Here is a 15537-nt window from a genome sequence, read left to right as displayed (position 1 = left end):
CACAACCCTCAAGTGCCCTACCTACCAACCCATCCTCCACCTCCACACAATCACAACCATTATGTATTTGGGCTTTTCTTTGGGCTTCAGATATACTTAAAGGACTAGCATCAATTTACAGCCTGCTTTAAATCATTACATTTAAAACAAATGGGTGAAACACACCCATCTACTCAGGGTCCCTATATTGGAGCAAATTAAAGAAGCATCCTGACAGCAGACGGGCAGGACTACAATCTTATAGGGCCATCGCCGAAACTGTGGGAGCAGAGAATGTGCAGTTCCCTTCCCAGGAAATCTTTTCAGCTTCTAGGACAGGACTCAAACGCCCCGCTAGGAGCTGCCGCTGTGAGATGGAGCCAAAGGCTCTGACAAGTGGCTTGTGTATGACCCAATATTTATCAATAACAACAACAACAAAATCAAGTGAAACCAAGGCTTGGGATTTTGAACTGCCTACGAAGCCCTGGCAGATATACACGGGCGAATAATGTCTCCGGAGACCAGTTGGCTCCATTTGTCCGCCCTAGGGAGCAATCCCGGGGCAAAATCCAGTGCTAATTGATCTCAACCAGCCACAAGATCAGCTGTAAATGTTCGAGGGGACAAAGAAAGAGCAGTGTGCTCTAAAGATACTCTGAGCACTTTTTCAAGCAAATAGGGGCGTGTAATCAATAGCATGTACATGAATATAAATAGAGAAAGAGAATTACTTTAATTAATTAGGAAATAATGTTTCATGCACAATTCCAGACCTCCTCAATACTCAGAGTTCTCTCACTCACGGGTTATTTTGTGGTCTGGACCTAGAACTCCCTCTATGAAAACCTTCCGGCCCAGTTTTGTGATGTGAGATAGTTAGCAGCGTATACTTAGCTTAATTGGGGGCCTTTCTCTCTTCTTTGGGGGTATTTATTCTAAGGCCAAAGGGTCGGTTGCTTGGGCAGAAATCCGAGCCAGCAGAGCGCCTGGCCCTGCAGGCGGCCGGGAAGCCTTAAGCCGAGAAAGCACCGGTGTGAACCTCTTTACCCGCTCTCGGAGACCATGCGGCTACCATCAGCTAGCCGCACCGCCTGCTTTGGCAAGAGCTGGGCTTCTTCTGAATTTCCATTTCCTAGTTGTCTCTTCCTTCTTACCTAACAAGTTCACTCTCTGGGAGAAAAGAAAAGAGATGGAAAGAAAAAAAGGAAGGAGAGAGGGAGGAAGTGGGAGGGAGGAGTAGAAGGAGGGAGGGAGAGAGAGAAGGTACAAAGAAAAAAAAGAGACAGTGAGCCTCTTCGCAGTGATGGGTTTGTCACAGGCTCAGAACCAAGCTTGCCCGACTGAGCTTCCTTCCCAGACATGGCTTTCTCTCCCCTACTTATCTTAGGGCAAACCCAGAAGAAAGACACCGAGTTTGGCGAAATAGATCCGGGATTGTTTAATATAAAAATGTCCCACCACCTTTGCTGTCACTTCTGAAAAGGAATTGGGCTGTTTTAGTTCTCATTTGGTGACGGTAGCAGCTTGCTTCTGTGCCCTGCTGCTTGTAGCTTGCTCTGTCGGATGTCTCCTTCCTGCGCGTGGCTTCTTGGGAAGATCCGGAGAGAAGTGATATGTAACTGCTCTCCCCCACTGGGTTCAATACTCCTTAGTTGTTATTGAATATTCGAATTAACTTCAGCACCACGCACTGGTATTTCAGCTCGGAGTTGTGCACTATATCAATACAAGCTCACAACCTTTAACTGGTTTCCTCCTCTCACCCCCCACCCCCCCTCCTGCGTTCACCATGGCAGATGACCTATAAAGCCCAAAAATATTGATCTGTTGGTGCATACTTCCAGTCTGATGTGCAAAAGCCAGACATCTAAGCTGAAAGTTGCCTCCTCAGAAGGGGAGGGGGGATCTGGAGATGAAACCTAAAAGCAAGGCCTCTCTCTCCGGCTGGATCGCACTTGGCAGGCGTGGACGACAAAGAAGCTCCGGGTGAGCGCGCAGGGAGGAGAGCATAGCAGAGTAGTGCTGACTGGCGATTCCGTCGGGAAAGCTCAGCCGCCAGGAACCAAGGCCCTACAGCCATTGCCGCCCCCAAGAGGGTGGGTAGACCGGCCCTTTGGCAAACACTAGCGCCACAGGTTTTGTTCTGCTTTGGGTTGGGTAGGGTGGGGCATGGGGAGGACCTAGAAGAACCAGGACTAGAGAGCCAAGAGGCAGGTGGGTATGAATTGTGAGCACTGGAAGTTTTTGTGATTGTTTGGTTGGATTTTTGTTTGTTTTGTTTTGGGGGCTTGGTTTTAATTTTTGGTAAGGAAACAGGCATTTTTATTAGCACACGGGTTGCTTTCTCTCCTGGACTAAGGGAGGCTTTGGGACTGGAGCACTCTCAAGAATGTAGTTTTCCCTCTCCTTATTCCTCTCCAGACTTGCAATGGGCATTAGTTATTCCATGTATTATATTTATCCATCTCACACACAACCCTTGGTTGTCCTACGCATTCTGTGGTCCTTTCCTGACTAGGGGTGACTGCTTTTGAGTTAGTAGCTGCAGCTTTGTTTTTTTTTTTTTGTTTTGTTTTGTTTTCAGTTTTCTCACACAACTGTAGTTTTGAGGACCTTCTGGAATGTTCCCTCAGAACATAGGGATTTGATCGTTGTGTTCTCAGGAAAGTGATTTAGGCTCCCATTGAAAATCAAACTGAAAAGGTATGACCAGGGATAGGATAGTTAGGGCCTCTGGGTCATAGGAGCTCTGCACTTTTCTAGCCTGCAAGCTTTTGTTTCACCATGTGTGTGTTGACCAAATCGTTGTCTTTCTTTTCCTTTCAATATGCATTGATGGACAAACCAGGCAAGACAGCATTGTCTTACATGCTGGATTCTGTAAGTCCATTTGCTTCCTTTTCAGACAGACTGGGATGGGTGGAGAGAACTAAGAAATCAAACCTTGTCTTCCATTTCCAGTTCTGGGGCCATCCTTCCTCTCTGTTCTCATCAGGCTTTCCAGTCCTCTTGGAAAAGTGGGCTGCATTGATTCCTTGGGCAACTGGGAGGAAATACAGATACTGGCCTTTCAGGGCTGGCTTGCCCAGTTGGTGTGTGAATTTCTCCCAATTGGATCTGATCTGCAAGTGGAGAAAAGCTTCCCTTCTTACTCACCAAGGGCTGGACTTCTTAAACTATCCAGTCTAAGAAGTCCGTAGTTGCTGGCAAATAACAGGAAAACACATACAAGGGCAGCAGGCCTTCCTATTCACCAAAGATGTACCGGGTTATTCTGCAGAGACATTGTTCAGAAAAACACAAGAGGCCTTGGCTCTAGGATTATGGCATTATGCTGTGAGTCTCTCTGAGATTGTTGGTACCAGGAGTTTTTGGGTGCCATTGGATCTAGTTTCATGGGACACATGATTATGTCAAAGAAATGTGCCCAGAGAACTCCATGGGTTTCCATGAAGACCAATTCCCTTCTCTTCTTCCTCCTCTTTTTAACTTACTGGTTCCTGAAGTGGTTCCCTAGCTTATAAAAGTTAAACATTTCGAGTCTCAAATATGAGGCTCTCCCATATATTTTTTTCCTCAAGGTTCTCAAGCAAAATTGCCGGTGCCACAATGTTATGATGGAAGGATGCTGAAATGACAGGCCTAGTAGACGCTTGTCTTAATCATCCGCTTCTTAATTTAGTTTTAGAGCTCTGTGTGTGTGTGTGTGCGCGCGCGTGTGTGCGTGTGTGTGCATGTGTGTATGGTGTGCGTGTGCATGTACACGTGCGCTCGTGCGTGTGTGTGCGTATGCGGTGTGTGTGTTTGTGTGTGTGTGTGTGTGTGTGTGTGTGTGTGTACCCACTCCTCGCATATCTGCGCGTGCCCTCTAGGACATGAAGGGTGCGCACATGAGCCTGCTGAGAGCAGCCTCTAACAACCTGCAGCTCCCTAATGAGTGACGAGGCAGGGCTGCTGAGGAAAAGTAACACTTCCCTGGTGTGAAGACCTCTTACTGAGAAGTTTAGTTCACTACTGTTCTCGCAAACCTAATCGTATAACCTGTAACCAAAACCCACAGAACAAGGATACAACACGCTAAAGAGTAACTTCTAATCACTAAATGTTAGCACCATTACCTGCTGTTAGGAAGTGATTACAGAGAAGTTTGCTCTAGGGAGGGCCGGCTTCATTTGTTACAGAATCTCTTGAAAATACCTGGATGTCTCAGCATGGGATCTGCTGACTGCCTCAAGTCAAGGGGTCACAAACAGTCCTGTGCATTTGTAAGAAGAGAACTTTAGCTAGATTTTGTCCCTGATCCCAAGGGAAAGCTGGAGATAGATAAATATGGCCCACCCTTGGTAGTAGAAGTTAAGGAAGGCCCAAAGCAAAGAATGCCCTCAAGGAAGACAATGTAGCATCCACCTTCAGAAATAAAATGAAAATGAGCTCCTCCCTGTTCAGATGAAGTACACTGTGGAGTCTTGGAGGATAATTAAAACTCTAGAAGAAATAATGTAATTCATTTCCAAGGAATCTTCCATTGGAATTGCTTACAATACAATTCTTGTCCTCTTTGAGGATGGGTGGGTGGAGGATGAGAGAGAACTGAGGCCTACCAGTTCACCACTATGTAAACCAACAAATCACATTAACTCTGATAGGCTGTTATGTTCACTATTTCACTAACACTACACATTTTCAGATTTATAAGTGTGAAGTTAAATTGATTAGGAGGGAAACTTACACTGATTGGGGAACTGGTTTCCGGTCTGAGACCACTGGCTGCCTGCCCTCTGTCTTCTGAAGGTAATCACAGAGGCTGAAAATAGGGCTTTATGTGCTGAGGGAAGAGGCCCATGGTGGACGTGGGCAGGACTTCAAATCCAATTTGCACCCAAATTGGTTGGTAGGATATACAAAGCCCCATCCAGAGACTTTCAACTTCACAATACTTTGTCCAGAAGTCCCTTCCCCCCCATGTTTCAGCTAGCAGCTGATCTAAAAAGAAACCATTGCTGATACAAATATAAGCTGCTGAGTAAACAGTGCATGTTTTGTTGAAGGCTGACATACATGTGAGTGTATTTTAATATATATTCCCATCTCATCCTAAAGCGCAATTAAAATTATTTAGAGGTATTCAAACTTGCTTTTTTTGGAAATTGCAAATAATCTTTGCATCATGAAACTAGTTTTAATATTATACCAAACTATATTCTATTTTTTTTACTATTAAACATCCTATTTGGAGAGACTTGCATTCATGCAACCTTAGAAATCCCACAGCACATCTTTAATTTGCATGCAAAACATTTTTCAGGCCAGTATAAGCCTTGACATATAAAATCAGATTATTGCAGCTCTCACTTTCCAAAGCCCAGTTTTTGCTCTTTGGAAGTAAACAGAAGGAAACCTTACTTCGCCTGCTAATTTCTTCTACAGGGTAATAAAACAATACACATTTAGATTTAACCTAAGAAGCACCTCAGCATTAAAAATTCATCAGTCAGCGCTGGGGTTGTATTCAAGGAACACTCCTCCAGTTCACTGCTGAGCTCAGATTGGAATAAAATGTCCAATGTTAACAAACAATACCCACGTTTGGCACTTTGTGTATTAAATTGATCAAACAGATTTTAGGAGACACAATGCACAATTTGTACAGACCTGATTGAGTTAATATAATATCAGCAAATTTTACATCGAAATGATTCTGTTTCTTTTCTTTGTGTTTAAAACCAGCACAGATTACAAATTTTAATGATCTGAAAATGTTTGGTATACAAAATCATGCTTATTTCAGTATTAGCAAAAACACAAGAAATTTTTCAACACAAACACCCAGCTGTGTCTATTTTAAAAGCAGTTCAATGACAGCTTGCACTTATGAGCATGCAATCAGCTAATTTCGCTTTTTTTTTCTTCTGTGTTAATCAACACTTTCCTTCCTGCATATCAGAGTACAAATAGTATAGTTACTCCACATCAGTAAATGTTTACGTAACCTGTCCTTTCCCAAGAATCCGGTTACACCGAATCATTTCACGCTAGACCGACTACGAAAACGTACCGGGCCGTCCACCTCAGAGGGAGCCCCGTGAGCCATTATAGGCAGTGGTGAGAAGGGGGGCTGGGGGGATGGGGAGGAGTAGGTGGAGGAGTGGAGGGGAGAGGAAAGGAGGGAGGGAGAAGGGGTGGCTTGGTGAAAAGAGGAGAAGGAAGAGGAGAGGAGGAAGGAAAGCTAGCCGGTTGAGGAGCCACCATGAAGGAGAGAGTAGAAGGGGAAGAGAACCGGGCCACTGGTGCTCACAGATTTCTATAGCTGTGACAAACCCCAGGCTTAGAAATCAACCTTTGGTGACCAGTGTGGCTTGCAAAGGAGATTGCTAGGACCCTGGAATTTTTCTTCATGCATAGCTTGTTTTAAAGTAAGCAGATTTGTAGAAATAGATCCAACCAGTGGAAGGATATTTGGGGACAAATATTCAAAGATCCCTTACAACGGTCCTAATAGATATATTAAAAATCTCTAGCTGTTTATAATTGTGTATTATTCTCTCCAATGTTTCTCTCCCCCTCTGCCTGCGCCCCATTTCAAACTTGGGGGTGGGAACCCTGAAATAGCTCCCTATTAATTTGAGTATTCATTTATTACATTTTATGCTAGATTTAAACGTCATGCATAGGACCTGCTTTTTCTCCCTCCATTTAAAAAAAAAAACCAAGTCTGCAAGATCATTTAGCTAAGAGCTCATCAAAGTGAAGAATGCTTGCATGGCTGGAGTATTTTACCTTAAAGAGGAGGGGAAATGTACTCGTGACCCAAGCGTCTCCACCTCCCTCTTCTCTGGGGCTAAATCCTCCCAACAAGGTGGCCTGCTTCGAGCCCGTGAGGGATGGAGACGCTTCTGATCCCTGTGCTGCAATCCCTGGGAAATGCTGGGCCTTAGCCCTGGCCCTGGCCGCGAGATTCTTGTAAAGCTCTTGAATCGCAAGCTATCCACTCATTTCAACCTCCCCATCAAACCATCCCTACATCCTCGAAGCCGGGACTGTCAAATCCACGTTCCCCGGGCTCCTGAGAAGAATTCCAGCAGCATCCTGGAATGGCAAGAGCTGATTTCAACATACTGATGTTTCAAGATTGAGGCTTTAAAGAAATAAAGCATTTGTGAATGGGGGGGGGGAGGGATGGCGGGGAAGCAAACATAGGATTTTTCTTTTTAAAGGAAGGAGACGCGCACTTATATTTTCGTATAATGTCAAGCAAAATGAAAATATTTCCAGGGTGATCGATCGCAGCTAACGGCTTCCAGTACTGCCTAGAAGCTGAAGAGGAGGTGGAGTGACCGAGGAGAAAACGCGACCCCGTCACCCGCGCGGGAGCGCGAATCTTGGAGTGAAGAGAGACATACGGAGCGCGCACGTGTTACCTGCTTTATTTCGGGACTGTTTGGTACTGTGTTCGCACTGGGCAGCTCTCCGCCCGGAAGGCCGCCCCCCGCACGCCGCCCTCAGCGCCTCTTCGCGGGCCGAGCTCGCCGAGGGCCTCAGAAACCCGTAAGTACCGGCCTGTCCGTGGCCACCCCCGCCCCATACACCAGGTCAGGCTCCCCCAAACCCCGGCTATCCAGAGCCGCTGGCCGATCGGCTCCGAGGGCGCTTCCCGGGCTGCGGCGGCGTCGCTAAGGTTCACGCCCTCTCCCGCACCCTCACGGCTCGCCCCTCCGCCGTGCCCCCCGCTCTTAGAGACAAAATCGGATACAAACTTTAATCAATAAAGATAAATATTGACGCGCAAAGGAAAATAATCCCATACAGGGAGGAGGCCGCAGGCAAGCGGCCGGGGTCCGGGCGCACGCCCCGCGCTAATCCTGGCCGGGTGGGCGAGCTCCCGCCGGTCCCCGCGCGGCTCCGGGGCCCGGGCCCCGCCACCCGGAGGGGGCAGGCGCAGGGGGCGGGTCCGGGGCGGGGCGGGGGTGGGCGGGCTCTGGGCTGCCGATTGGTCGACGGCCAGCCAGACGCTCCCGCACGCCGCCGGCTGTGATTGGTGCAGCCGTAGGAAAGGTTAAACCAAAAATTTTTTTACAGCCCTAGTGTGCGCCTGTAGCTCGGAAAATTAATTGTGGCTATAGCCGCCTCGATCGCTGTCTCCCAGCCTCGCCGCGGCCGCTCCGGGACGCGCCCGCCCGCCGCCCGGCTCTCCCCCCCTTCGGGCTGCCGCTGCTGCTGCTGTGACTGCTGCGGCGCGAGGAGGAGGAGGAGGCAGCGGGGGAGGGGGAGGCCGGGCGCGGAACGGAGCGGGGCGCTGCACCCCGGGCGGCGGGTTGCTTCTGCCTCTTGTTTTTTTTTTTATTTCTCTCTCTCTCTCTCTCTCTCTCTCTCTCTCTCTCTCTCTCTCTCTCTCTCTCTCTCTCTCTCTCTCTCTCTCTCTCTCTCTCTCTCTCTCGCTCTCTCTCTCTCTCTCTCTCTCTCTCGCTCTCTCTCTCGCTCTCGCTCTCTCTCTAGCTCTCTCTCTCTTCTCTCGCTCTCTCTCGCTCTCTTTCGCTCTCTCTAATTCCTGAGGGGTGGTTGCAGCTTTTGCTACATGCCTTGCCAGCGCCGGAGCCTGCGGTCCAACTGCGCTGCTGCCGGAGCGCTCAGTGCCGCCGCCACCGCCGCCGCCGCCACCACCACCACCCGCTCCCCCCGCGCCCCGCTTCGAATCCACCGGCCGCCCGCCGCGCCGCTACCCGGCTTCCGCGCCGCCGCCGCCGCCGCCCCCCGACGCCTGGGTGATGCTGGACATGGGAGATAGGAAAGAGGTGAAAATGATTCCCAAGTCCTCGTTCAGCATCAACAGCCTGGTCCCCGAGGCCGTCCAGAACGACAACCACCACGCGAGCCACGGCCACCACAACAGCCACCACCCCCAGCATCACCATCATCACCACCACCACCACCACCCGCCGCCGCCCGCGCCCCAGCCGCCGCCGCCGCCCCAGCAGCAGCAGCAGCAGCAGCAGCAGCCGCCCCCGACCCCGCAGCCCCCGCAGGCACGAGGCGCCCCGGCAGCCGCCGACGACGACAAGGGCCCGCAGCCGCTCCTGCTCCCGCCGCCCGCAGCCCTGGACGGGGCCAAGGCCGACGCTCTGGGAGCCAAAGGCGAGCCGGGCGGAGGGCCGCCAGAGCTGGCGCCCGTCGGGCCGGACGAGAAGGAGAAGGGCGCCGGTGCCGGGGGGGAGGAGAAGAAGGGGGCGGGCGAGGGCGGCAAGGACGGGGAGGGGGGCAAGGAGGGCGACAAGAAGAACGGCAAGTACGAGAAGCCGCCGTTCAGCTACAACGCGCTCATCATGATGGCCATCCGGCAGAGCCCCGAGAAACGCCTGACGCTTAACGGCATCTACGAGTTCATCATGAAGAACTTCCCCTACTACCGCGAGAACAAGCAGGGCTGGCAGAACTCCATCCGCCACAACCTGTCCCTCAACAAGTGCTTCGTGAAGGTGCCGCGCCACTACGACGACCCGGGCAAGGGCAACTACTGGATGCTGGACCCGTCGAGCGACGACGTCTTCATCGGCGGCACGACCGGCAAGCTGCGGCGCCGCTCCACCACGTCTCGGGCCAAGCTGGCCTTCAAGCGCGGGGCGCGCCTCACCTCCACCGGCCTCACCTTCATGGACCGCGCCGGCTCCCTCTACTGGCCCATGTCGCCCTTCTTGTCCCTGCACCACCCCCGCGCCAGCAGCACTTTGAGTTACAACGGCACCACGTCGGCCTACCCCAGCCACCCCATGCCCTACAGCTCCGTGTTGACTCAGAACTCGCTGGGCAACAACCACTCCTTCTCCACCGCCAACGGGCTGAGCGTGGACCGGCTGGTCAACGGGGAGATCCCGTACGCCACACACCACCTCACGGCCGCTGCGCTCGCCGCCTCGGTGCCCTGCGGCCTGTCGGTGCCCTGCTCCGGGACCTACTCCCTCAACCCCTGCTCCGTCAACCTGCTCGCGGGCCAGACGAGTTACTTTTTCCCCCACGTCCCGCACCCGTCAATGACTTCGCAGACCAGCACGTCCATGAGCGCCCGGGCCGCGTCTTCCTCTACGTCGCCGCAGGCCCCCTCGACCCTGCCCTGTGAGTCCTTAAGACCCTCTTTGCCAAGTTTTACGACAGGACTGTCCGGGGGACTGTCTGATTATTTCACACATCAAAATCAGGGGTCTTCTTCCAACCCTTTAATACATTAACGTCCCGGGGACCAGACTGTAAGTGAACGTTTTACACACATTTGCATTGTAAATGATAATTAAAAAAATAAGTCCAGGTATTTTTTATTAAGCCCTCCCCCCCATTTCTGTACGTTTGTTCAGTCTTTAGGGTTGTTTACTATTCTAACAAGGTGTGGAGTGTCAGCGAGGTGCAATGTGGGAGAATACATTGTAGAATATAAGGTTTGGACGTCAAATTATAGTAGAATGTGTATCTAAATAGTGACTGCTTTGCCATTTCATTCAAACCTGACAAGCCTATCTCAAAAGGCTGCCAGATTTCCATGTGTGCAGTATTATAAGTTATCATGGAGCTATCTGGTGGACGCAGGCCTTGAGAACAACCTAAATTATGGAGAGAGTTTAAAAATGTTAAACTGTAATTTGTATTTAAGAATTTGTAGTAAAGGTGCCCAAGAAATTATATTGGCCATTTATTGTTTTGTCCTTTTCTTTAAGAACTGTTTTTACCTTTTGTTTACTTTTAGACCAAAGATTGGATTCTAGCAAATGCACTTGGTATACTAAGTATTAAAACAAACAAACAAACAAACGAAAATGGAAAGTTGTTTAGTTGGCAACACTGCCCATTCAATTGAATCGGAAGGGGACAAAATTAAGGATTGCCTTCAGTTTGTGTTGTGTATATTTCGATGTATGTGGTCACTAACAGGTCACTTTTATTTTTTCTAAATGTAGTGAAATGTTAATACCTATTGTACTTATAGGTAAACTTTGCAAATATGTAACCCGTGTTGCGCAAATGCCGCATCAATTTGAGTGATTGTTAATGTTGTCTTAAAATTTCTTGATTGTGATACTGTGGTCATATGCCCGTGTTTGTCACTTACAAAAATGTTTACTATGAACACACAGAAATAAAAAAATAGGCTAAATTCATATATATCTTGATATTTTTGTCTCTTTTATTAAGTAGAGCTAATATGCAAAATACCATTTGATTTATAGGGAATTCGAAGGCTTTTTCAGCCAAGTTGGAGTTTAAACTGCTCCTTTACTTTCAACTGAGAATAGTATCTTTTTTTTCCCCTTTGTGAACAAATTTTACCAGGAGCAGGCTACTTAATAAATACTAGCTTTAAATGAAGTATAGGATTTTCAGCTAACACCTTTGCTTTTGTAGATGTATATACAGCAAAAAGAAGATATTCAATTTTATGTGCATAGCTGTTCATCCTGTGCTTTACATTAAATTCACTTGATAGAATGCCATATATATATACATATATATATATAGTTTCAGGTATCTTGTTTATAGAAGTTGGCAAATTATAAATAAATATATGTATATAGTTAGAAGTGACTAATGAACACACACGTGTGTGCATATATATACATATACACATATACATATGTATATATGCATATATATCCCTTCAGTTCACGTACAATTTTGCGCTATGGATGCTGCAGACATTTTTGTTTAAATATTTGTATTTATACTTTCTAAGTCAGCATTTTTTTGTGGCTGTTTACCCACAATGAACAAATTCTAATAAAGATGTGCTGAGTTGCAATGTAGAGCTTGCTGAAGTGATCACCTGTTGTAATGACTCACAGATGCTGATATTTACATTTTTAATTACAACTTAAAATTCTAGTTATTCAGAGTAAAATACCCCTGTCTTCCCTCTCCATTTTTACAACATAGACGTATTTCTTTAATTCTATCTTCAATATATTTGTATAATTTAATTTAGATGTGTGTTTCTTTTGCTTGAATCATTTTTGCTCTAAGTGCAATATGCATATATACAAGATATATTGCATATGTTCACATATGCATATATATGAGACAAAATGAAAATGTTTTCAAACAGTTTCAGACAGCCCACTTGCTATAATTCCAGAAAATAATTAGAAAACCTGAGTTAAAGGTTTAGTAATTAATTGGATCCTGTGGTGATTCTGTGGAAGACAAGTTGTTCATTTGTTACATTTGTATAGTCTGAAATGTGTTTTGCAGTAATGCAATAAGCTGGCCACTTCTTACAATGGGCCCAGTGAAAAATAATCTCTCCCTAAGATATTATCAGCCAGCACTTAGAGGTTGCTCAGGGAAGGGGGCGGGTGGCTAGTGGAGAAGCAGGTTGGCTAACATTGATTTGAAATTCAGAATAGCTGGTGTTGGAAAATGGGGGTGACTGTATCGTGGATGAAGAGAGGAAGAAGGGGAGCAAGGGGAGGAGAGGTTGAGAGAGAGAGAGAGAGAGAGAGAGAGAGAGAGAGAGAGAGAGAGAAGAGAGAGAGAGAGAGAGAGAGAGAGAGAGAGAGAGAGAGAGAGAAGAGAGAGATCGAGATCCCGGGAAATTTTGAAAAGCTAGAATCAAATTTAAAAGAGAAAGATAGGCAAAATTTTTATTTTCTTAATGTGAAAGTAGATTCACCTTAGATATAACTTTCTTGAAATCTAACAGTTGTTTAAAGTGGATCACGAAAAGTACCACATGTTACTGTAGAAGAAGAAGAAGAAGAAGAAGAAGAAGAAGAAGAAGAAGAAGAAGAAGAAGAAGAAGAAAAAGAAAAAAGAAGGCGGCCAGTGTGGGCTTAAGCACAGTTGAGAGACTAACTAGCTCAGAGAAAGTCCTGCATTTGGGCTGGAGGGAAGGGGTGCGAATATGATGATTTATTGCTTGCTATGGTTTTTTTTTTTTAATGGAATGAGTATATACTGTCACAGAGGAAATACAGTATTGCAAAAGTTGAAAAGAAAGCCAAACTCGCATAATAAAGCTGAAAGATTTTATGTATATTTTTCCTCTGGCCATAGTAAATTAACAATCTATACTTACTTGTGACCTTGTGAAGTGTTTATTTAGAAAATAGAGAAATATAATTTCAAAGGCACCTTTTGTACTTTCAAGTCCTTATAGTGAAGTTGCCTTTTTGTATCCATGGGACTAGGTATTAGAGTAGAGGTGTGCTTTACCACATGCTCATGTCTAATTTGCATATGTTGTGGATGTGATTGGAAGTTTGTTTATTAGGTTTCCTAGACATGAATATATATATATGTGTATATATATATATATATATATTTACAGAAAGAGAAGGTGGTACCGGCTTTCTCAAGCCCAATGTGTGAATATTTTTTATTTCATTTTCCTGATGTAGCCTACCCTCCCTCTTGATACCCTCTTTTAAAAATAACAATCTGGTATGGCATTGGTACATTTAATTTTGCTTATTCAGACTGTTGGTTACAATGTTTTTTCCTGTGTGTTGTCACCAACTTTTAGGTGTTACAGTCAGTTCATTCCAGACAAACAGTTCTAAAACTTTTTGAAGATTATTTTCTTTCAAATTTATAATTGTTTAAAATGAAATGGAGGCTGCCCTTTTTGAAAACTTGGAAAAGAAAACAATCACAATTTAAACATTGAAACTCCAAGTTAAAATATTACAGATTTAGCATTTTACTTTAGTTGACATAACTGAAAGTTAACACAATTGTTAATACACAAACACAGAGGAATGATATAAAATGCGTCAGTGAAGGAGTTTCTTCATCTAGCTGCAAAACTGAAAATCAAGTAAATCTGAAATAGTTCAATGCAAGTGTCCTTATACTCAAAGTACTCTTCCAGAGGCTTCTGTGACAGGAATCACAGTCCAGGATAGAGAGAAAAAAAATCTGTCTTGAAGTGTATTGATTATAATATGCATTCAAGTTGGTACATATTTTACCCCAATTTAGATGGGCAAATCAAATGTTAGAATTTTATATCAAAGTATGATTTTTAAGCGTGTATTTTCTACTTCCTCACTGAGAATTTGCATGCATTGAAATAATTTCAATTTTGACCAATTAATTTTGTGGACAGCTAATGGAGTTGGTTGTTTTTAAGGCTGAAAGTCTGCTGGAGAATTAGGTTAACAAAGGGTGAAAGTGAAGATCACTAGAGGTTTTAGTGCTGGCTGAGACCGGGCTGCTGAGGTTGTGTAACGGTGCCTAGAGGGCGGGGTTCCTGTAAGTCCCTACTTCAGCAGATAACCTGCTCCCAGCACCACTCCAGTTTCTACCAGACAGATGGAAATCTCCAAACGGAAATCTGCGCAGCTCTTTCAAGAAGCAGGGTAGGTGAACACTGAATTTTACATTTCCCTCTCCTTATGCTTGTACTCAAGTCCGGATCCTGGAGTTACAAAAAGAATGAGGGCCATCTAGATTCCCTTTCAAAAAAACATGCCTGAGTTCTCCCTCCCTGTAAGAAGGTGGTCTTCCAGTTCGCTGAAAGCTCCATTTTCGATTTTCTTTCGCTTCCGATTTCCCACTTTTTTCTAACCTCAATTGTCCTGCTTTATCATTCCTCCACGAATCCCCCCCCCCCGCCCCTGCCACCACCAATAGTAATAAAACAAGCAATCTTAGTTCTCAACTCCTAAATTGACCCCTTTCCTTGCTCCATCGGGTTGGTTTTTGAAGACCCTGTCCTGGGAAGGTAGGCCCAGGGACTCCGGGCTGCGAATATATGACGTAGTGTTATGTTTTGTCTTCCTCCCTCCCGACTTGGTCCCCCCCCAACCCCCGCCCCAATCCAAGGTTCTGCTTGATGCTGCCTGAAGGCTGCCGAGGCGAAGGAAGGACTTGAGAACTGTGAACACTCTCACCCGGGGATCGGTAAGTGAAAGTCCTCTTTGCCTCACGTGGTGGTGGGTGGTTAGTATGCCCCACAGGCGACTGTGGTGGACCCTTAGATCCCTTTAAAGTTTAAGCGTTCCCTTTCTTCCCCACTTGGGAATTGTTCCTAGTGCGTGGATTCCCACAGTCACGGGTGAAAGAATGCATGCTTTGTCCACGTGGGCAGATATCATGGTGGATGCCTAGGTAAAAAGGATTTAGGTATTTCACAAGAGAAAGAAAAGATGACAAATCTCTATGGAAAGGGCAACGGGAGACTAGCGGCTTCAGAAGTGAAGGTTATTCGTTTAATAGGAATAGGATTTCTGAATTTTATGACTGCTTCACAGGACGAGGGGGATTTAATGTTCAAACCGGGGATTAGGCAACAAGATGAAGCCCTTTATATCAAATCAAAATTCACTCTGTCTCTGCTCTCTCTCTCTCTCTCTCTCTCTCTCTCTCTCTCTCTCTCTCTCTCTCTCTCTCTCTCTCTGTGTGTGTGTGTGTGTGTGTGTGTGTGTGTGTGTGTGTGTGTGTGTGTGTGATTCTGTCCTGGATCCTACTTTCATGCTGGTATTGCCAGCCTCACCCGGTGCGGCTCTCCCTCACCAGCTCCTTGGCCTGGGTTAAGCCAAGGTCTCTGCAGGACTAAAAGGATCTGCTCCAGGTCGA

General features: G+C 46.4%; 1 protein-coding gene across 3 annotated transcripts; it reads left to right on the top strand.

Annotated features, from left to right (window-relative positions):
• The first annotated feature begins 1949 nt into the window (after nt 1-1949).
• Foxg1 (forkhead box G1) lies at nt 1950-11120 on the top strand. Of its 3 annotated transcripts, none has more exons than XM_040743136.1 (3): nt 1950-1968; nt 7255-7527; nt 8476-11120. In XM_040743136.1, exon 3 carries the CDS (start codon nt 8745-8747, stop codon nt 10197-10199), a length of 1455 nt encoding a protein of 484 aa, XP_040599070.1. In that variant the 5' UTR covers nt 1950-1968; nt 7255-7527; nt 8476-8744; the 3' UTR covers nt 10200-11120. The 3 variants fall into 3 exon arrangements, with proteins under 3 accessions (XP_040599070.1, XP_040599069.1, XP_040599068.1); XM_040743135.1 differs by having other exon boundaries at nt 1955-2078; XM_040743134.1 differs by lacking the exon at nt 1950-1968 and adding an exon at nt 5753-6084.
• Nucleotides 11121-15537: the final 4417 nt, after the last annotated feature.

Source organism: Mesocricetus auratus, unplaced genomic scaffold (genome assembly GCF_017639785.1).
Source record: "Mesocricetus auratus isolate SY011 unplaced genomic scaffold, BCM_Maur_2.0 Super-Scaffold_15014, whole genome shotgun sequence".
Lineage (NCBI taxonomy): Eukaryota > Metazoa > Chordata > Mammalia > Rodentia > Cricetidae > Mesocricetus > Mesocricetus auratus.
This window is presented reverse-complemented; position numbering and strand designations above follow the sequence as displayed.

Excerpts from the sequence above, each read along its gene's own strand:
- Foxg1 (XM_040743136.1), top strand. The coding sequence starts at position 8,745 with ATGCTGGACATGGGAGATAGGAAAGAGGTGAAAATGATTCCCAAGTCC.